This window comes from Guillardia theta, assembly GCF_000315625.1.
Source record: "Guillardia theta CCMP2712 unplaced genomic scaffold GUITHscaffold_72, whole genome shotgun sequence".
Taxonomy (NCBI): Eukaryota; class Cryptophyceae; order Pyrenomonadales; family Geminigeraceae; genus Guillardia; species Guillardia theta.
The window spans coordinates 352,039-374,911 of NW_005434602.1; the positions used below are offsets into that span (position 1 = coordinate 352,039).

At 48.4% G+C, this 22,873-nt stretch overlaps 4 protein-coding genes across 4 annotated transcripts; all 4 read left to right on the forward strand.

The window, feature by feature from the left end:
- Positions 1–420: 420 nt before the first annotated feature.
- GUITHDRAFT_143240 (hypothetical protein) lies at positions 421–2,581 on the forward strand (the record flags this gene model as incomplete). The annotated part of the gene is made up of 3 exons (XM_005826789.1): positions 421–2,097; positions 2,382–2,500; positions 2,554–2,581. 3 exons carry the CDS (start codon positions 421–423, stop codon positions 2,579–2,581), a joined length of 1,824 nt encoding a protein of 607 aa, XP_005826846.1.
- A 117-nt stretch (positions 2,582–2,698) lies between these two features.
- On the forward strand, positions 2,699–4,201 carry GUITHDRAFT_143241 (hypothetical protein; the record flags this gene model as incomplete). Its single annotated transcript, XM_005826790.1, has 1 exon — positions 2,699–4,201. One exon carries the CDS (start codon positions 2,699–2,701, stop codon positions 4,199–4,201), a length of 1,503 nt encoding a protein of 500 aa, XP_005826847.1.
- Positions 4,202–6,999: 2,798 nt separating this feature from the next.
- GUITHDRAFT_114116 (hypothetical protein) lies at positions 7,000–11,362 on the forward strand (the record flags this gene model as incomplete). The annotated part of the gene is made up of 10 exons (XM_005826791.1): positions 7,000–7,115; positions 7,358–7,498; positions 7,547–7,763; positions 7,813–7,862; positions 7,910–7,963; positions 8,012–8,102; positions 8,154–8,228; positions 8,422–8,646; positions 8,701–10,242; positions 10,289–11,362. The coding sequence occupies 10 exons, from the start codon at positions 7,000–7,002 to the stop codon at positions 11,360–11,362; spliced, it is 3,585 nt and encodes a 1,194-aa protein (XP_005826848.1).
- A 3,759-nt stretch (positions 11,363–15,121) lies between these two features.
- GUITHDRAFT_76077 (hypothetical protein) lies at positions 15,122–17,080 on the forward strand (the record flags this gene model as incomplete). The annotated part of the gene is made up of 2 exons (XM_005826792.1): positions 15,122–15,458; positions 16,770–17,080. Coding segments are annotated over 2 exons (648 nt in total), but the record flags the coding sequence as incomplete, so codon positions are not given.
- Positions 17,081–22,873: the final 5,793 nt, after the last annotated feature.

A 22,873-nucleotide genomic window follows, 5' to 3' on the forward strand; every position in this document is an offset into this window, starting at 1 on the left:
GTTCTCCGCAGCGCTCTCAGTAGCATACTCGTGGTACATAGTCAAGATCTGCTGCAGTGTGATCTGACTGCCAGGATTCAGGACGCAGAACCTGAGCACTGGCTGTGCACGATTGTGCTGGATATCAGCAATCATCCTCGCGCGTTTGGCGGGGGGAGGAACTGCGGCAACGTCGTTGCGAGCGGGGGGAGGGGAGGGGGTTCTCAATCGCTGCATTCAGTCTGGTCCCGAGTTTGCCGCGGCGGTTTTGCCCGGTGATTCTTTTAAAGTAATTTTAAAACATGTTTTAATGTTGTTTTTAAAACTCGTTTTTCAAAAATAGTTTAAAACACATTTTAAAAAATAACCCGTCAGCCATTGAGTTTTTAAAAACACCCACGGATTTTAAAATATTCTGTTCTTTCTGGTGCTGAGAACGCCATGCAACACGAGAGAGAGCTAGGGAAGCGGAGGCGGGGCGAGGAGGGCACCGCAGCCGAAGACACTCACAACTCATGCAACGGCATCCTTCGAGAGGTGGTTGATCTGAAGGACAGAGAGAAGCTGGGCACCGCAGCCGAAGACGCTCGCAACTCGTACAACGACATCCTTCGAGAGGTGGTTGATCTGAAGGACAAAGAGAAGCTGGGCACCGGGGGACGAGACAGGCTCTTCAAGATTGTGCGGAGCAACCTCGCGAGCTGGAGGATTGTCAAGATCGGGGTGAAGGCGCTTCACTCGCACCTATCCGAGGACGGTCTCTTCAGCGCGGCAGATGAGCTGCGCGGCAGCGAGATGTACGGGGCACTCAAGCAGGTGTGGGCGAGCTACCTGGGCGTCCCCGAGAGCGGACTCAGCACCAAGGAGAGATCTTCTCTGCTGTCCATGCTCTTGAAGTTGATCATGGGGGTGCTTAAGGACAGGAAGGCGAGGTCGGAGTGCCTTGATCTGGAGGAGAATCAATTTCTCATCTGCGCCTCTTTGGAGTACATATCGGTCTGCCGCCCATTCCCCAGGGGCGTGGCCGGGGTGCTTGCCTTTCTGGATCAGCTGGCCGGGGACCGCTCCCTGGTGGTTGGCAACCGGGACATCTCGTATCTCAACAGGCGGCTGGTCGAGCACTTCATGCGCTTGGTTCAGGTCTACCGCGGGAAGGGTGGCGTCCTGTTGAAGCTGTTTTGGCTGATGGATGATCTCTCGCTGTTTGCGGAGAGCAGCGCGCTGCTTCTTAAGTCTGGGAGGTATGTGCTCGAGATCATGGAGAATCCGGATGATTCCATTTTGTTCTCCACGTTGCACAAGGAGTTCGCGAAACTCTGCGCACGAAGCTCTGAGTTCCGGGATTTGATGTTCGATGAAGGGCGCTTGAAGTCAGTGGGCACGCTTCTGGAGAATGACAAAGACAAGGGCGGGATGTTGTCCCTTTACCAGTTTCTGATCTACTGGAAGTTCCTCTCGAGCTTGGATGACATGCAGCTCATGTTCGACACATATAGGGGGTTGAACGATTTCTTAGTTGGCCTTGTCCGCCGTTCGGTGCTTTGCATTCTCTCCCAGGAAAGCCAGGGCGTGATGTCGACGTTTGGGGTCACGTTCAGCTTTGGCAATTTCCTGATGGAGGCTGAGTCATACCTCGCGCGATCCCCGGAGGCCTGCAGGAAGCTTCACGTTGTGTTTCCGTACACCTCTCTTTTTTCCGCCATGGAGTGCCTCCCCCTTGCTGTCAATGAGGAGCTCAAGGAGGAGCTCAAGAGCTCGGGTTCGGATGAAATCCTCATCCGGGTCCATGTTGGCCTGTTGAAACTCGGCAAGATGGTGCTCTCAGAGATGCGGCAGCTGGATATCAATCGGGCTGTGGCCCTCGATGCGAGCGTCCAATGGCTCCTGTGGTGTTGTGACAGCGGGATCAGCGTCTGTGCCGTGTTGCAGAAACTCGTTACAACTCGCCGGGCCAAGGAGAGCCTCGAGAGGGCTCTCCTCCAGAAGACCAAGGACTGGGTCAAGGAGAGAAATGACAATGACAAGAACAAGAAGGAGTTCTTCGAACAGCGGATGGATCTGTTGGATCAGATCCAGGATGCGAACCGTTCGATCGTGAAATGCTGCAAGTGCGGCCGGGTAATTCAGTGCTTTCCCCTGTTTTGTGCTGCTGTGCGTCTCACGTCTTCGTTTTGTGCTGCACGTCTTCGTTTTTGCTGCCCTGTTTTGTGCTGCTGTGCGTCTCACGTCTTCGTTTTGTGCTGCACGTCTTCGTTTTGTGCTGCCCTGTTTTGTGCTGCCCTGTTTTGTGCTGCTGTGCGTCTCACGTCTTCGTTTTGTGCTGCACGTCTTCGTTTTGTGCTGCCCTGTTTTGTGCTGCCCTGTTTTGTGCTGCTGTGCGTCTCACGTCTTCGTCTCCTTAGGGTTGCTCGAAGATTGTCCTGGCCTGCGGCCATGCCGTCACGTGCGAGACCTGTGAATTGAACTTGGACATTCACAAGTGCTGCCCTTATTGCGGTGGAAACATCGATGCGATCAAGAGGTGATGCATCTGCAGGGCTGTGGGGGGAGGTGTGACTCTGATCTGTGATCTAGGATCTTCATCAAGGCAAAGGAGGATTGAATGAGGTGCTTCTGCAGGGGGCTGTGGGTGATAGAGAGGATAAATAAGGAACACCAGCATTTGCTCAGACAAGTATATATGTGTCCCAAGCATAAAGCATAAAGCTCATCGCAAAGGATGTCTCTTGTGCCGATGTCAACGCATCCTTCCTTCTGTCCCAGAGCCGACCCTCTGGGCATCCCTGCCATCCGTCCAATGGTTGATTTTTCTGGTCGTGGAGTGGGCAATGCCATGACCCCGCTGCCCCCCTTGGATTTGCCGACACCTGTCATGGGAATGCACAAGAATGAAACCCCCCGTTTTGTTCCATCGGGGGGGCTCCCGGAGAATGCCCCCGCTGTCTGGAGGAGCAGCGCCCCGGCTCTGATGCAGCCCCCTGTGTGGGGGGGCAACACCCCCGCTCTCATGCAGCCCGCTCTCATGCAGCCCCCTGTGTGGGGGGGCAACGCCCCCGCTCTCATGCAGCCCGCTCTCATGCAGCCCCTGGGCCTCCCGGAGAATGCCCCCGCTCTGATTCAGCCCGTGGGGCTCCCAGGCAATGCCCCCGCTGTCTGGAGGAGCAACGCCCCCGCTCTCATGCAGCCCCTGGGGCTCCCGGAGAATGCCCCCGCTCTGATTCAGCCCGTGGGGCTCCCAGGCAATGCCCCCGCTGTCTGGAGGAGCAATGCCCCCGCTCTCATGCAGCCCCCTCTGATGCAGCCCCCTCTGGTGCAGCCCGCTTTTGACGCTGGATTAGTAACGGATCCCTTGCAGGCAGCGTTTGACCCGTTGAATATTGCTGACGCATCCTCCGAATCCTCCACATCCTCCGAGTCCTCCACATCCTCCGAGTCCTCCGCATCCTCCGAGTCCTCCGAGCATTCCGATGCTTCTGATGGAGAACCAAGTGATGCGCTCCCAACCAAGAGAAGACGTAAACGGAGTCAAAGGGATGTTTTGAATCCGGGCGGAAATCTGAGTCAGGCCAATCAGAAGCGGGACACGAATGACTTGAACTTGTTGAAGAAAGTCCTCAATAGCCAGGATGTCAATGAAATGGAGGAAATCTCAATCAGAGCAAAAACCATACTCAGTCTTTTGAGGGAATACGTCAGAAGAGGCGAAGATGGCAGCGGGAGGAGGGCTGTAGATTACGTCAAAGCGCTCATGTTGGGGAAGAAAGGGGAGGGCTTTGACTCGCTCTTCATTTACGCCCTTGTGGGCGTCTTTGTGTTTCGATGCATGCTTGAGGAGAGTCAAATCTTCCCCGGGACGAGTATTTGCAGCGGGATAGGGAAACGTAACGCTTTGGAGGTCTTGAAATTGATCGAGGAAAACCCGGTTTTCGTTTGGGGTCACGAGACTAAGTTCAAGAGTCTTCTAGAGTTGACCAGAGACCTTGCCCAAGTCATTAGTGATCTGTTGAAGTTCCGTCTCCCGGCGGTGGACGGGGATGTTGTCGAGGCCAAGAAGCAGTCTAGAAAACTGGTGGAAGCTAAGGAGAAGGATTGGGAGATCCAAATGTTATCCATGAAGCATTCCATAGAAAAGCTTGCTTTGAGGAGCGGAAAGGGAGTCATGCAATGGAATCGCTGGAACTATTCTGTGCCGGGGCATATGAACATCCCTGTCTGGAGGTGATCGGGTTTTTTTTAAAAAAGATTGCTTCTTTTTTATTTTCCCCCTAACCTTTATACGTCAAAAGGATTCCACAAGGAATTCCAAATTCCAAATCACAAATTCGTCTCCTAAACTCGTGGTGAGTATTGTACCTCCAGTGGTAATATTTTCTTGGGGTTGGTTTTATTTTCTTGAAAAAAAATATAAAAGGTGATGAATACGACAAACTCAAAAGCTGAGTCAGCGAACCAAAACATGTCTTGATTCATGCCGAGGAAACGAAAAGAACCACTCAACGATTCGACATCTGAGCGTGTTGAAAAGTACAACACATTCAAATGTTGTCTTGTGAAACACTTGAAAGAAAAGAGACTTTTCCCTGTCATTGAAGAATGGGTCAGGCATATTAGTCAGATCATGCATCGTGGTAGCCTCATTTTCAATCATTTTTTGATCTGGTGCCTTGAACGAGGGTATACTCCGGAATTGAAGGATCAATCGTTTTTTTACAGGTGTTTTCTTCTTGGAACTAACGAGAGAAAAGATATCAAACTTAGAGAGCCAAAAGATGGTAAAAAAGACAAAAGACAACAACAACAGGGTTATCGCGATCTGTTACGTTCGTTCTGGGAGGAAAAACATTCGACTTATGATGAATATCAAATCAATCGCATCAAAGGAGACTGGCAAGCAATAATGTATGCAATACATCAATACATGACAAATCTCAAGATGTATTTGGCATATACCATCAATTCAAGGCAACTCCGATACATCAATGAATGGACTGAATCACAAAGGAGTAAATTCGACATGCCAAACTCTGAATGGAAAGACTTTCAACGCACTATCCGTTGTGCTATCAATGGGTGGGAATTCCCACCGTTAAGCTGTCTTGGGCAAGAAGATGTATCGCTATTCATACAAGAACAGAGACTTATTTTGGGATTACAGATGAATCAATTCGTATCATTCAATCAGGCTCATCTCAAGTCATATCCTCGGTGGTATGAAACTCATCAGAATGAGCTACTTCGGTATCAATACATGATGCTGTCTTTTTTTGAGGAGCAAGGGACCAAAACATATTCATTGGCTCCGGTTTGTTCAATCAAGAGTCATTTCATCAACATTGATAAGACAATACTACCGTATATGTTGAAAAAGCTTGATTTGACAGTCATTGAAATGGATGAAATTCAAATGAAAGATGCATTCAAATGTGAAAGATATGAAAAGAATGGGAAAAAGTTGAAACGAGTCCAAACAGATGGGGTCGCGCTTTGTTTCCATTTCGTAAAGGAAGAGATTAGAGAAAAACAAGACCAGCCTAAGAAAAAGAAGGCCAAGTATGGGAAACAATGCTGTCAGAGCGATGAAAAGAAAGCAGAACATGATGAAGAACAGGTCGTTCGAAAACAAAATCTTCGAGGAGGGAGAGTGATTGCGATTGATCCTGGTCGAACTGTCTTGATTTGTGGTATTGAAGACGGTGCCGATAAAAAATTCCGCTTCAGTCGAAATCAATACTATCAGGAATCTCACATAAAGAGGAATGAGCGGAGGTCAAGAAAATGGGGCATTGAGATACAAGAAATCAATAATAGATTGAGTAACGCTTCTTTGAAAACATGCAAAATGGATGTCTTTGAGCACAATATCCGGGTTGTCTTGGATGTCAGAACAAAATGTTTCGAACATCATTGCAAACGAAGAGAGGCTCTACTCAGAATGGATAACTTCATTCACAAAAACAGAGTCGTTGATCGTTTTCTGAACACAATGCAAACAAAGGATCAGGAAGAACCAACACTTGCGTATGGTGATGGTTCGTTCAATTCAACGGGGAGGGGAGAGAAGATGGCACCCGTGAAGTGGATCAAGGAAAAATGTAAAAAACGGTTCAAAAGGTTTGTTGAGATCGATGAGCATTTCACAACAGCAAAATGCAATCGTTGTGGAGAAAGACTATATGATTTTAGGCGACACTCAATGCGAAGAAAAGGGATACACAACACGCGAAAAACGTGTGTTCGAGGATTGAAATGGTGTTCTTCCACCAGATGTTTCAAGTCTCCATTTGTATCCCGGGACGTCAATGCAACCATGAATATTCTACTTTGTTTCAAGTCACTTCCTCAAAGACCTGGATTTCTGCAAAGACCTCTGTATCATCGCCCTCAATAGTCACTGACTATTGGGGGTCATCAAGAGAAACGGTGGGACCCCACCTTCCCCCTCCGTGGGGGTGGGATCCCACCTTCCCTAATGACTTATTAAAAAGGGTAACCACCTATCACTAATCAGTACCCCTCTCAGACTCTGCAGGGTCGCTCGGAGTATCCGATAGTACCCCTGTGTGATACTATTTTTTGGACCCCACCGTCCAGATCTCCCGTACCTACCCCTCAGATCAAGTTACTGAGTATGTTAACTCAATAACAATGTACCCACCCACATCGACCTCCATAAATGGGCACGCCCCCGGTGGTAAAAACGGGAACCAGTGACCCAGGGCTACCCTACCACTTCCCTCCTACCCCTACCCCTGTTCACTGATGGTACACTTTCGAAATCCAAGGGTGCTTCTTCCGGTCCTCCGGTGAAAAACATTGTCAGTGGAGACTATGAATTCCTAGGACCTGATCTCATACCTTCTAGGCGTTCCGTCTGCACAGAAGTGTACCACCCCCACCCACTCGCATCTCGGTCAATCTAGAACCCCTACCCCTTCGAACAGCTCTTGAACACAAACACGTCCCCCGGGTGGTCCATGGCACAAAGCGGGGATAAGGAATTGGGGAGAATCGTATGCAACGATGTCGGTGGAACAATGGCGGGAGAGTCTGGAGAGGACTATGAAGTCTATTGGAAGGGGATGGAGAGTACAGATGGTTACGGACGGAAGAGAGGATGGATGGGTTCACATAAATGGGTGAAGGAACAGGCCAGTAATAATCCAGAAAGCTTCAGTTCGTTAGAAAGAAGCATTATGGAAAATGAGATGTTTGATGATTGCCTGGAAGTGATTGGAGGAGAGAATCTGTTGATTTGATAATTGTTGATGCATGCAGAATGAGTTGACTAACTCATTCTTTCATATTCCCCTTGTCCGTCAAAAATGATTTTTGGTTGTTTTTCTCCGCAGCCTGCAAACTGATGGATTTGTTCGTTCAGACTCGTACTCGCACATTACAGAATTGCCAAGATTCATCCCACAGAGCCTTCAGACGAAGTGAGGGACATCATGTCGCAAAACACTCGGTTGTATCCGAATGCAGACGACTCCTCAAGTTCACCTACTGGAACAAAATCAGGGTGAGACTGCCACTCGGCACTTTTCACGATTCACTGAGCACTTAATAGGAATTCTTACGACGAAGAAGTCATGGCCGGATCCGACAATCCAACGGACTTTGACTTGTCGTATGCCGTGAAGGCGTCGTCAGAGAAGCTTCCGGTGGCGGAAGCAACACTGCTGTATGCAGACACCTCGCCATCGGACCTCAAAACTCCGTCTGGGGCTGACCCCGATGAGATTCCTCAAGCGTTCACCATGAATGAAAAGTTCAACTCAGGCTCGGTGCATGATTGATGTTAGGTTGGTTCAATGGCTTACACTTGTTTTGCAGAGGAGGTCCAGCATGACGGCCGAAGGAGAAGACTGGGATAACGTTCACGGGTACTTGTCGTCTCTGTCTCATCCATGCATTCTGACATTCTATCAAGAATCACTGGAAGGCTCGTTAGATTTGCACATGATCACTACTACTTGACCTTCCTGTAATGATTATGATCAAATCTTGACGCGCACGTTCATTACATGCGCAGGATCTTCCTTGTTTTTGTCATAGTAACTTCAGCTGTTATTTTCATTGCCCCAACGGACCCTCGGTGTGCACAGTCTGGGCCACAATTCACGGTCATTCTCGAACGTTTGGCATGGCTGCTCGTGTTTTGACGATTAGCACAGGTATGCAAGCAGTCCAATCATGACTGGGAGGTGAGCTACTCGATGGTATCCAGATACAAAGATGCTGTAAATCAGGTGAGGTTTAGTTGTGATGGCCTCTCTTGAGCCATTGTCCTCTACGTTGAAATCAATCTTTGCAACTCATATCACTGCAGTTGATGAACCGAGGAGCTGTCAATTACAACTTTCTTCTTGGAGCAAGTGCGATCTCAAAGGTGCAGGCCTTCTCCTTAGTTCACCTCTAAGATGCGCTGATACTTCTTTGCAGACAAAAGCGCTGTCGCAGCCATCAGAGGATGCGGCATTGACTCTGTTGTATTACTGGAAAGATGCCGTTGTGAAGCAGAATGTCAATATTTTTACACCAACTACTGTCAAAGACATGTGCGAAATTCAGAGATTGTTTGTGAGCCATCCCTTCTACCCAAAGCTATGTCAAAGATCAAATGGCAACTGTGTACAACCTTACAGTGTGGTACAGCAGTTCTACAAGGTTGTCCACTGGTTTGCGTGTTGCAATTTGTTACTGAAATTTTATGCTTGACAGGCAGGAGGAGATTGCACGTTACTGACAGACAGTGAAGTCCAGCAGAAGGCGAAGGATCTCCTCAATCCTGCAAACCCTCTACTGGGATTCTTTGTATCGTCTGAGGCAGGATCGAAAGGCTTCACCAACACCACTCGTGCTCTCTTGTCTCTTGGTGCACCCCTGCCGGGCTTCAAGGATGCGGCTGAGGACAAGGATGTACAGCAAAACATCTATCAGAGCGTCTTCTTTGAAGACTTTACATGTCCTGTACCAAAATGGTTGAAAGATACGAAGTTTCTGAACCCAGACTTCTGCAATGGAAGAAAAGATGGTGAGGTCATCAAAGGACTGGAATCTCAATTGTTCGAGAAGTTCAACATGGAAGGATTCCCCAAATCGGGCCAGTACAAGGGAGCATTCAGGTCTCCGTACCTCGGTGCTTCACCTCATGAGGAGATCTCTTCTTCTGAAGTGATGGAAGTCCGTTGGTATTCCAACATCATTCAAACGATGGAATTTGCAAGGGTAGTGAACGGAGATTTGAATTTTGCTATCCTCTCCATCTCCGTTGTGTACCTATACATTGCGTATCATACGAAATCTTTCTTCTTAGCCTCTATGTTCATGTTTCAGATTATTATCTCACTTCCTGTTGGTTATTTCGTATACTACAACATTGGACAGATCCATTTCTATTCTCAAGTGAATATTCTTGCAATTTATTTGGCCTTGGGCATTGGAGCAGATAGTGTCTTCGTGCTGTACGATTGCTGGCAACAGAGTGAAACAGATCCAAGTATAAAAACAACCTTGGGAAGGCTGAACTACAGTCATAACAGGACGATGATTGCTTGTTTCAACACGACTTCTAGTACAGTAATGTCCTTTGTTGCCACGGCAATCACACCAGTAATGCCCATCGAATGCTTTGCGATATTCGCATCCTTGGTTTTGATCATGAACTACATTTTCATGGTCACTGTTGCGCCAGCAATCATTATGATATACTACGTTCACTTCGAGGACCTCGGGGGCTTCTGCTGCTACTGCTCACGCTCGTGCACGGGTCGCTGCGGACCAAAGGAACCTGGAGTCACGACACACCTGTCAAAGCTGCGCGAGAAAGATGCTTTGTACCGTTGCAGCTGTTATGCAAAGGTGGAGAGCGATACCGTGGAAAACGGAAATCCCTCAGAAGCTTTCAACGAACGAGAACTTCGTGCTGCCGAGCGATTTTTCAGTGACCATTTTTCGAAGCTCATCATTGGCTTTGATCTTCAGCCAGGGAAATACAAGCCTCTGGCATACTTCTTTCTCGCAGCTATCACCGGTTACTCGATATACATGGCAACCCAAGCATTCCAGCTGACTCCACCCAAGGCTCAGGAAGAATGGTTCCCACCGAATCACATGTTCAACAAAGAACTGATGAGCAGACTTGCGCATAATTGGAAGGCTGGTGCCAACTCAGATTACATGGAAATTGTCGTCGTTTTTGGTGTGGAAACAGTAGATCGAAGCAACTTCAGCGCATTTTATCCTGCGTACAATCGTGGAGGGGTGAGTCTTGTAGTTCCACTTTTTCAATCTGACCCTTCACACCTAGGTTGTCTTTGACAAGGAATTCGATTTCTCGTCCAAGGACTCACAAAAATTCTTCCTCCGAGTCTGCAAGGAAATTGAAACGTTGAAATGCGGAAAGGGCGGCTGTGGTTCCAACATGCTGCGGCAAGGCCAATCACCATACTGCGTCTTTCAGGATATGTTGAAATTCTACAACAACGAAACAAAATCAAATGTGGAATATTTCCCCTCGAAGAAGGAGATGATCGATACCTACACCAAGATGGCGCAAGCAAATTCCGACAAAAACAATCCTGATAAGTATCTTGAATATTCGATGGGAATCGAACAAGGCACGAATGGCTTGGAAATTAAGTGGGCGATGATACCGTTCATGTCTTCCATCCTCAGCCCGCTGCCAAACGCAGAAGCTCACGACATCTACTCGGTGTTGGAGAAGTGGATCGAAGGCCTTCGCAAGGATGCTCCTGCTGGCATGAAGACTGTCTTCCAGACGGATACTCAAGTTGCCGCGCTAGGCTGGACCTGGATGAAGGTTGAGGATGCGCTGGTGTACAACCTGCTGCAAGGGTTCGCCATGTGCTTCCCCGTCGTTTTCGTTATCTTGATCTTTGCTACTGGGAACGTCATAATCTCCTTCTACTCCATCGTCACCATCGCCTTCATCGTCGTGGGTGTGCTCGGCTCTGCCAAGGGCTACGCGGGATGGAGTCTGGGAGTGGCAGAGTCGATCGCAGGCGTCATCGTCATCGGTTTCTCTGTTGACTACACGGTCCATCTCGGCCACATGTACAAGGAGGCGCGATCTTGCCACACCAAGGAGGAGAAGATCCGTTACGCGCTAACTTACATGGGCACGACAGTGGTGGGAGGAGGCATGACGACTCTGTTGGCGGGACTCATGCTGTACCTGTGCACGCTGACCTTCTTCACTAAGATGGCTTCTCTGCTCGTGTGGACCATCCTTTACTCCACCTTCTACTCCCTCTTCTTCTTCACCAGCCTCTGCGCTGTGGCTGGTCCTGTGGGCTCTTTCGGGTCGATCGAAGTTTGTACCGACTTCGTCAAGAGGAAGTTGAGGGGTAGGGGAAGTTGAGCGGAGCGAGTCTTGTTGTCTAAGTTGTGTATAAAGCTGAATGAGAAGGGGAGGCCGCCTTGTTCTTGTACAGATGTTTCACTCGGTACAGGTTGAGGAAGACAGGTCGGTAGAAGCGAAACTGACCGAGGGAAGTCCTTCTTCCTCCTCCTCTCCCCTCGTCCTGCCACCTCCCACCTGCCTTCCCAGCTGCGAGTCAGATTTGCCCAGCAGCTCCGCAACATCACAAGACAACCCGAGAGCTGTAAATCTGCATCCATGTTAGCAAGGCCTGACCTGGGGATGGTTGTTTACCCCCTTCGAAGATTCTCTGCGATCAGCTGCGCGTTCAGGCTCGAGCTCGATCCCTCCAGCCTTGTAGGAGAATGACGATCACCGACCTCTCCCTCCTCCTCCTCCTCCGCCGCCTCCTCCTTGCCCTTGGAGTGCGAGGTTGTCTCCATATTTGCCCCTCCTCGAGGAGGCAGCGGAGGTCTTCTCTGCGCCTGGTTGAGGTCGCTGGCGCCTCCTGCCGCCTTGTCAGCACTTCACCACCTGAGAAACTTCCCTACGGTTACTGAGGTGTAGCTGTAGCACAGAAGCTGATGAGATGAGACTCTTCGCTCGCAGCAGGAGCTGATCCTCCTCCTCCCCCTCCTCCTCCTCTCGTCCACTTAGAGGCGGAGGGTGTGGTGAAGAATACGCAAGGAGAGGAGGAGATATGGTTTCCACTAGCTCCTGCCTGTGCCCGTGCCCCTTCTCTTCCTCATCCCAGGCTGAGGAAAGGACAAGTTCGCGTGATTGATCGTCGAGCTCCTACGTCAGCCATGAGAGGCGAATGAGAAGGAGAGGCAGGAGACCGAAAGGATACGGCGCGAGGGCGAGCTAAGACCCAGCTCAACAGCTCCCCTGCCATGGCCGTTAGTGTGTTACGTGACGGAGAGACCTGACCTTGCGGCGCGAGCTCTCAGCATGTCGATACTCCTCTCCATGTCCGTCAGCTGCTCTCGCAGCAGCCGTGACCCGAAGCTTCCGGAGTCACTGGAGCACGAGGGCAGCTCGAAGGCAGCAGTAGGCAGAGAAGGAGGGGAGGAAGGCGCCTGCTCCAGCTTCTCTCCCTCCTCCCTCCCCCCTCCCGAGCTCGTATGTGTCGCTTCCTCGACCACGTGACTTGTCCTATCGCCCCCGCTCTTGTCTGCCTCGGGCGATATGCACTGAAGAACCAACCTGACGAGACCGCGTCAGCCTCCCTCCGGCAGCCGGTCATGACACCTGATGTGCTGTAGCACAGGCTCTAACGGGTTTTTGCCGACGCTGTAGGAGGAACTGAGGGAGAGCCTGAGGGGGCGAGTCAAGGGAGGCTGAGCGAGTTCTCTGGTCACGTGACAGATGCTTGATCCTGTGAGGCCCCGACCCATTCCCTCCTGCTCCACTTGTTCGATAGCTGCACAACAACTTCAGCATCGTTGAGTATCGCCCTGGCGCAAGCCCTGCCCACCTTCAAGTCCTGAGAGTCTCTCGTGCGGGAGGACAAGCAACTTGAGTTGTGAGTGCTTGCACGCTCCTCGTCGACCTTGGAGCCCGACAGCTGACTCAACAGCGAGTTGTGAACGTCCTGAAACAAGCGCTTGTTGAAATGATCAGATGGCCTTGACGCCTGCAGACGGTAAGACGAGGAAGGAAGCGCGATGAAGGAGCACCGTGAGGCTTTCGTCGGGGTCGATGGAGTCTTCCAAATGAGTTGAGATGTAAGAATCGAGCTTTTCAGGTGGTCGTCAGACTTTAGCTTCAACAGGCTACATCTACACCTCAGCTGTGAACGAATGCTCTGTTAAGTTTAGTTCGCCGCTCCTTGGATGTTCTGGTCATGTTCATCAGCAGCATGGGGGATGTTTGCAGTTCATTGCCTGGCTGTGAATGAGGGGCAGGAGGAGGCGACGGCTGTGGTTGACGATCAAATTCTGAAGAGCACTCTCTTTGGAGGACATGAATGTTCATGTTCTCCTGGTATGAGAAAATAATTCCTCGAAAGTCCTTCCAAACGTTATCAGCAACCATCAGGAGGTGGGGAGGGAGGGATATCAGGGAATCACACCCGATCTGTGCTGCTCACCCTTTCTCTCGAATGTTATTACGTTCCTGCATCACATATCGTGGTCTAAATGGTGTACGTGCTCATCCTCTCGCCACCATCCTCGCCCTCGTCTACCTGCCCCTGTCCTGCCCCTCTCATCCTTGTGTCCATGCCGCTGAATCGCTTTCAAAATTTGAAAAACACCATATCACAGAGTTTACACGCCACGGCACTCCAGTGGACAATCGGATGATTGGCGCCGGGGGGGCCGCGCCTCCGACACTCAGGCTGTCAGTCAGTGTTCACGGGCCGGGGCCGGGGCCGACCGTACCGCCGGCGCCCGGCCCAGGTTCCGGGCCGCCTTCCGAGTTTACCGTCAATGTTCAGTACGGTCCTGAGCCTACGAAGAACTTAGGATACTACTGATGAGCCAGGCCCCCGGCCGCCCTGAAGGCTTAGATCATCGGCCGGTTAGTTTTCGGACAGTGACGGTGAAATTTGTATGCAACCTCGGCCGCTGCAATCATGCGGCCGCCGCGTCGGAGAGTCGCCGGTCGGAGCCTAGTACGGTCCCGAGTCGGACGGTCGTCACTAACTTTGAGTCACGAACGGAAAGAATGAGGAGACAGGCTCGGCGGACTCGCCGGGAGATCCGAAGTTACTCACCATACTGAAAGTCAAACAGCGGCGGCTTCGTATCAATATAGTAGCGGTCAGTAGCCTTTTCTCTCAGACACTGAGTTCTCGCCGTACGGTACCGTGCCGGGCCAACCCGGCGTATGCGGCCTGTGACGGTCACCGGGTGCGACAGTGTACGGTCCGAGTCAGACTCGAGAGTGAGAGTCTTCAAGTGCCTCGGAGTCCTGCCATGCCATCAGTGATTGCACTGAGTCATCGCCGGGAAGCGTAAACTTCGAAAGTTCAATGCGAGGCTACCGGCGTACTGCGGCACGGTGAACTGACCGCGCGTTGCCGGCACTGCCGCCGGGCAGCCTCAGTGTGTGGCGCCGGCACTGCCGTGGGCCCGTGGGGCCTCGGATTGCAAGTGTTGCATACAAATTTCACTCAAAACTAATTTCATGGGGTAATGATTTTAAATAGGAAGTAGTCAGTAGCCTCAGCTGGTACTAGCTGCCGGTTGAAAGTCTGATACTAATTTTATAATAGAACAGTACCAATGATCCTGATGTGGTACTGTCAGCTTCCCGTAGCCCTTCTTTTCACTACCCTACCCCTCCAATATAGTCGAGTTTGATCGACGACCCACCTTGGGGATTCCCATGTTTTAGGGGTACGAATGCCTTCTTTTTTGGAAACGGATGGGACCACCAACCCCACCCTGACCTTTGGAGGTCGATGTACATACCCACCCCTAGCTTACCTACTTGGTTTCATAGGTAAATGTGAGGTAGGGGTCAGGGCAGAGGTTAGGGTCGGGTGTCCGTTGTATCCGCTCTTATCCGCCGTCCAATGCAGGAGAGGAACTAGTCACTGCCTTCTTGCAGCAGACAGCTTCTCCTCCTTTCCTTTCTCTCTTTGCTCTGATCCTTGATAGAAGTAATTTGACATATCCTGTTTCTTCACATCTCGTGTATCTTGGGTGCTCAAAGTCTCGTTGTTTGTAACTCAGGAGGGACAGATCATGGCCGTGAAGTAATGTTTCCCAGCTTTTTTGCTTGAAAGTTGTGAGGTTTTACACAATTATTATGAAGTGCTACATCAAGCTCAATGTTCTCCTTGTGCTGCTAGCGCTTTGCCTCCCGACTGGATCAGGCGAAGCAACAGATGCAGCAAATTCGGAAGCGACAGGGAATGGGCTTCAGTTTGCGACAGCTGGTATTCTCGCACAGTTTACAGTTACATCAAAGGACGAGTCTGGCGTGCGACGAACTTCTGGAGGTGATGAATGGATAGTAGAATTTGCTGGTACAAGGTCTCTTACAGGGTCGGTTGTGGACAATTTGGATGGTACATACCAAGTGTCATATACAGCAACGAAATCTGGTAGTTATGAAGTAAGCGTCTTGCTGGCCAAGTCTGGAGGTCTTACAGGATCATACTTTGAGAATGTTTGGTTCTTCTATACTCCTGTACAGGTTACTGTTGACCCTCAAATCAACATGGACTGGGGTCTTGGCCGCATCACGCCGACTGGATCAAACTACATTGCAATTCGATGGTAAGCTGATTTCTCATTAATCAAATTCCCGGACTGATTTTGATTTCTTTTCAGGGTGGGAAAGTTGAAAACCCTGTACACCGAAACCTACACATTTTATGCGACCACAGATGACGGAGCGAGGTTGTGGGTTGATAATGTTCCTCTGATCGATAGGTGGGATTCGTATTGCAACGAAACATCTGCAACTTTAGCATTGAGTGCAAACGTGTTCTATGACTTCAAGATGGAATACAAGCAAATCACTGGTTCAGCTTTTGCAAGGTTGACATGGGCATCGAAATCCACCCCGCGAGAAGTAATCCCTTCCAGTCAATTTTATTATGAAACTCAGGCCAAACAGTCTCCATTCTCACTGATTGTGATGCCAAACGTTGCAAACGGGTCTCAATCCACAGCTGTGGGATCAGGACTTTTGGTTGCTACAGCTGGTACTGCAGCGCAATTTACACTTCAAGCGAACGATATGTACGATAACGAGCGTGGCGAAGGAGGGGATATTTTCAGTGTTCGTGTATATCCACCGAATACAATATCCAATGGAAATCAAGGCCTTCCTGTTCATGCAGTTGTAGTCGATGATACTGATTCATCATACAGTGTTGAGTACACGACATACACCAGTGGCATGAATACATTGCTTGCTGATTTGCTGATTCGAGGTGGTGTTTCTGCGACGTACTACGACAACAATGATTTCACAAATCCGGTCAAGTTTGCAGAAGGAACATCAACATTGCAGAATGTACATTTCACCTCTTCAACGTACATTTCAAATGGAGTAAACTCAATTCCAACAGTGAACAGTTTTTCTGTTCGTTATGTCGGCTTCGTGAAGCCCACAAAGGATAGCACGTATCAGTTTGTGTGGAATCGCAATGTTGGAGCTGCAAGTGATCGTGTACGTCTATGGATAGATAATACTCTCATTATCGACCAATGGACCTCTCTTGCAGCAAGTAATCCATCAGGTTCGATTGATCTCCGTTCAGCTTATTACTACGATACGCGACTGGATTACATGTACTATGATGGCTGTGTGAGTGGGTCCTGTGAGGCCTCAGCCATTCTCCAATGGGGTCCGGCGGGATCACAGGTTGCTGACATCACATCCTCTCAACTGTACATGGGATATCCTATCATGAATTCTCCATACATGGTTGATGTCCTCCCAGCTGGAACCTGTTCTGCGAAATCTTTTGCAACACCCAATCAAGCAGAACCAGGAAATAGTCTAGAACTGTCGACAGCAGGCGTTCAAGCAGAATTTAGCATCACAGCCAAAGATTTGTACGGAAACTTAAGAGGAATCGGTGGCGACAACTTCAAGGTCAGACTCACAGGTGTTGATAGCAGTGCTGGTATTGTTCAAGACTTCCTGAATGGTACATATCGTGTTACTTATACCACGACTGTTTCTGGAACTTATGACATCAGTGTTGTATTTGGAGCAAGTGGAATTTACCAAAGTCCATTCCGAATGGTTTGTCAACCTGCTACCCGTCATCTCCAGTCTTCATTGGCTGCTGGTCAAGCTCTCTCTCTTGCTACTGCCGGAATCAAGTCAACTGTCACGGTGACAGTACGAGATATCTTCGATAATTGGCAGCCAGATCCATCTGTTGCCAATGCTGGGATCAAATTCCAGGTTGTGGATGTTGCTACCTTGCAACCTATCCCTTTGGTACAAGATGCGTTGACTCCTGCTGATATTCCAAGATTTGTCGATACGATAAGCTACATCGGACCGTCAACAAATGCAGGTCACCAAGTCAGTACTCCGACAAATCTTGACAACCCCAATTTAGTTCTGCGATATACAATAACAAAGTCTGGAAATTACAGCCTTTTGATCGCTGGGAGCACCTTGAATGATGGTAAAGTATATGGTTCCCCTTTCAGCTTGTTGACAGATCCAAACATTGTTTGTGCTTCAACCTCAACTGCTTCTGGACAAGGATTGTCGATTGCGACGGCCGGAATGTCGGGTTCTTTCATCATTACAGCACGAGATCAATATTTCAATTTCCGCAACTCCTATTTGTCAGATAATTTCGTTGCTAGGGTGCGCCAGTTTTACAGCTCCGGACTGCCATTAGCCAGTAACAACGGAGGGAGCATTATGGATGTGATTGAGTGTGGATGGCCTGGATCTAATTGCAAGTCATGGAATACTTACAGTTGGGGTTGGACGACCACTGGCGGACGTGACAAGCAGGCTAAGGTGTCTGCCAATGGAGACGGTACTTATACTGTGGCATATAATGCAACACGCAGTGCAGTGAATTACTTATGGGCTACTTTGGCAGTTCCAGGTGGTCTCCAGGCAACGTATTACCTGAACGATGACTCTTTCAGTGCCACTGGAAGCAATCGAGTAGTTCAACAAGATCAAACCATTGATTTTAGCATCACTGCAAACACTCCAACGCAGCTTGCTGGGCAAACCATGTGGACAGCAAGATGGACTGGTCTGGTTCGTCCATCACTTTCTGACACATATACATTTTATCTGGGAGACTCAGGAACCCAAGTAGATCATGTGAAACTGTGGGTTGATAATAGTTTGATTATTCAACAATGGTATTCGCTCGGCTCTGAGACACCCTCTGGGAAGATCAACCTTGAACAAGATGCATACTATGAAGTACTGATGGCTGCAATGTCTAATGGTACTGCACTTAACTCTACATCCAAGTTTCAATTGCAATGGTCTGCAAACCAACATGCTAAGTCAATCATTTCAAGCTCAAGACTGTACATGTCTTACCATATTTCAGACTCTCCATTTTCCCTAAATGTTCTACCTGCTACAACCTGTGCAGGAAATTCGAAAGTCTACAGGCCTGCTCTCACTCTGACGACTGCTGGTGTGATGGCATCGTTCACTATGCAATCGCGAGATGCGTTTGACAACTTGCGTACTTTGCCAGTGGAAGAATTCACGGAGATCGATTTCAATATCCTGGCGAATGCTTCCCTTCCGATTGATGGTTCGATGATGAATAGAATTCAACCTTCTTCTGATGATGGAGGAGTTCTATTGTATTCAGGAACAGTATTTTACATTGGAACAGGAGCGTACCAAGTAAATTACACAACGATGGTTCAGGGCACTTACAATTTGGAAGGCAAAATGATGCAGCCTGGAGGTTTGTTTGGAATCTATTACGAGAATGAAGATCTCACTGATCGTCCGGTGAATACTCTCGGGCTCACTTCCTCGACCAAGCCCTATATGAGAGTAGATTCGACCATTGACTTCAACTGGATGCAAGGACGTCCTGTCCCACCGCCATCTCCTGATTTCCCCAAAGACATTGGACCAAGCTATTTCAGCGTGAGATGGATGGGGATGGTAAAGCCTATGTATTCCGAAGTTTATACTTTTAGCTTGGCTGTTGATGATGGTGCAAAACTTTGGATCAATGATCTCCTTGTAATGGATTTCTGGTATGCACGTTGCTCTGAAGTAGACGGAACAATCGCCCTTATGGCAGACACGTTGTATCCAATCAAAATCGAGTACAAGCAAAGCGTTGGCAATGCATCAATTCAGATGTATTGGAGATCGAATTCTCAACAAAAAATGATAGTTCCTTCTACAAGTCTCTACCGCAATACTACTTCTTTCAACTTATGCAACCAAAACCAATCCCTGATTGTTGAACCAGCGATTGTCTGTTCAACCACATCTACCGCAGGAGGATCTGGTCTGACTGTAGCAACAGCGGGACAGTCATCCTTTTTCACGATCCAATCTCGAGATGAGTATATGAATAACAGGAAGCTGTCCGACGCTGGTATCAGACCTGGAAATGTCCAATTTGCTTGTGACGACTGGTCTCAATCTGGTGTTCTGAACCCCAATTACATATCGTCTTTTACTGTCCATGAATTTCAGTTGGATACTCCTGCAAGCAGTGTGGATGGTTACTACGTCGGAAGAACAATTACCTTTACAGCGGGAACTGGTCAAGGACAGAGCCGAATTGTAGAATCATACACAGGATCTACCAGAACCGTTGTGGTCTACCCTCCCCTGACAGTCACTCCCGATCAATCAACGAAATACATGATTGGAAACTATGGTGGTCAATGGAGCGAGCACTGTGATGCGACGAAAACAGAGGCTTACCGTCTTGGATACCCTGAATTCCGCGTTGTTATCAATTCTGTCACTGATGTACAACCTCCGTACCATGCCCCTGGATTGGTCGATCGGCTATCAACAGATGAACCTGTCAATGATGGAGCTGCGATAGTGCGCCTGAGTTCCATCGAATTTCCTGGAGGGTTGACAGCAACGTATTACGACAATCCAGGTGTTGATCCAGGAAATAGCCTTTACTATAATCCTGGTTTCCAGGATCCGAAGTTCTCAACCTGGTGTACATCAGCTCAGCCGTGCGATCAGACAATTGATTTTTCGCATGTTGGAACAGGATTGAGCAAAAGTTTGAAATTGACGTACGGGCAGTATCCAGAAGCAATTGGAAATCTTGGTTTTACATCAGGTCCTTTAGCTGCAACATACTATGATCATCCGTCGGAGGGGTGGGTTGTCGATGAAAGACTTAGTGATTCAAATTATGGAGTCCGATGGTCAGGATACATTTCTCCGACTCTTGCGGGACTCTATACATTTCAAGCTAACTTGTTGGGCTCATCATATGATAGGGTGAAATTATGGATTGACAATAGCTTGGTGATTCAGCAGTGGAATTCATTGTCATCATCGCATGTTGTCGAGGGCACTTTTCAATTTCCTTTATCCTACCCATCAGCATACCCCATTAGCATCCATTACAAAAGCGTTGATCCACAAGCAGCTAGTGCAAATGGCTTGACTATTCGGTGGAAGAATCTTGCAATTGGTAGTGTGCTCTCAGCACAAATTTTTGTTTCAACCTTGAGCAACGCATTTTGTGCCTCGGATTCACCCCTCTCAACAACTCAAGCACAATGGATATGCCTTGCAACATTAGATCCAGTTACGCATCAACTTTCGTTCAAGACTTCATTTGGAAGTCCAAGTGAACAGGATTCATCATACATTGGACAGATATTACAGTTGTCTACCCCGTACTTGGGTCAAGAGAATCATTTGATTCAAGATTATGAAGGAGTGTACACAGGGACGGTCCGTAAAGCAGGTAGCATTCGCTTTTTTTGTTTATTTAGTAGATTTTAAACTTGTTTTTTTCAGGAACAACCAACATCACATATTTGGCTGCAGATGCTTCAACCACGGATGATTACTACACAGGACATTACATTGAAATAACGGGGGGCACAGGAGTCGGCAGCTTTGCACTCATCTTGAGATCATACGGATGTGCTCAGTCGGGTTGCGATCATAGGCTGGGAACTCTTGCTTCTGCTACAACAAAGTATTGCGATTGCAGTGGTGTTGATGCACAAAGCATTGTGCACGAGCCATTCCCAGTTGCTACCGATACAACCAGCAAGTACAGCATATTCTTATATCGTGCCCGGCTCAACACTGAGATCACGAACCATTCATACAAGTCCGATTTGGGCACTTTTGAGATTTCGTCGGGATACACTATGGTGACTTATGGTCAAGCTGAATGTGCCGAGTTCACTGGTCAGGCTGTAGGTGGAGGAAATTCGACTACCTCATCCCAAAGCTTATTTACCGTCAACAGTACTCTGTATGTACTCGATGCTTCTGCTCTTTTTGGTGGTGTGTGCTCAACTTCTTGCAACCTCTGGGCTAGTATTGGAGATCAGACTAACATTCAAGTTACAGCTATTTCTTCCAATACTCTGACTGTCGTGCAAGGAACTTTCTCTGCGGATGTTTCTTGCTCTGTATCGTCACCGTGCGCAGTCACTCCAAGAAATACTATGATTCTGAATGCAGAAGCCAACACAGTGCAAGACTTTTACACTGGATACTACATCCAAATCTTATCTGGAGCGTGTGCTGGACAATGGAGAATGATTGAAAAGTCGAACTATAATGGCTACTATGTAACGATTTCTGTTTCCACTCCCTGGTCTCTAACAACCACGTCGAACTATCTTGGCTGCACTCAACCTGACCTTACGTCGGTGTATTACTTGTCTAAAGTATGCATCGGCTCACAGATTTCTCTGCAATCAGTTGGACCCATAAGTTCTCTGACGATCAGGCCAGGGATTTACGGTAACGAGATCCTTGAAACTGCACAGAGCTCACTTGGATACTCTCCAAACACTGTTTGGGGACCTGGGTACTATAATCAACTCAGCACTCAAGGAGATTCTTACCCGTATCCTTACGAACCGTACCAGCGCGCTTGCTGCAAAGCATATTCAGGTTCGGAAAATGACAATGTGTATCAAAATATGATAGTCGTCATTACAAGCGGAACAGGAAGAGGTCAAAGGAGGTTTATAACTGGCTATGATGGTGCGAAGCTGCAGGCTACCATTACACCCGAATGGACCACGCTTCCAGATTCCACTTCGCGATATTCTATTTTCACTGCAAAGAGCTCGACTTCTTTCACGCAAAATCAATCTACAATCGCTCCATTCTCTGTTGCACCTGTCATTCCTTCAACAAGGTTGTATCCTCTGAGGTCTCGATATGAAATCATGTATACCCCTACAGTAAGTGGCGACTATCAAGTGCATGCAAGCATTGCTCAAGGTTCTGGCATTGAAGCAACGTATTATGACGATATGGACTTGATACAACCAGTTTCTTCTTGGAATGTCGATAACATCAACTTTGATATCAATCAGATTCAACAAGGTTTTGGAAATTCCAAGCCCAGGGGATTTGGGGATCTGGGACTTTCTGACAAGCAGAGTTTTTCTGTCCGATGGCTTGGACTACTTCAGATTTTCGATAGCGTTCAAGATACTACACCTCACACTTTCACATTCCAAGCAGGGATTGCTGAAACCGACGAGCGGGTCAAGCTGTGGGTAGACAACAGCTTGATTATTGACCGATGGGACACTTATGATTACCTGTCGTCAACATCGTTTTCTGCGACAATTGGTTTAAAAAGCCCTTTTTACTATGAAGTGAAGATGGAATACAAGCAGTTTGCTGGGACTGACGCGAAAGCGTCACTTCAATGGCAATGTGGAAATATCAGCAATCAATTTGAAAGCCCATGCCCTTATATGTCTCTGATTCCATCAAGTAATCTCTTCCAAATCAGAGAAATTAGTGGTTCACCCTTTCCCCCGTTTGAAATTCTGCCTGCATCAACCTGTGCTGCTAAATCTTCGGTACGTGGATCTGCGTTGTCGG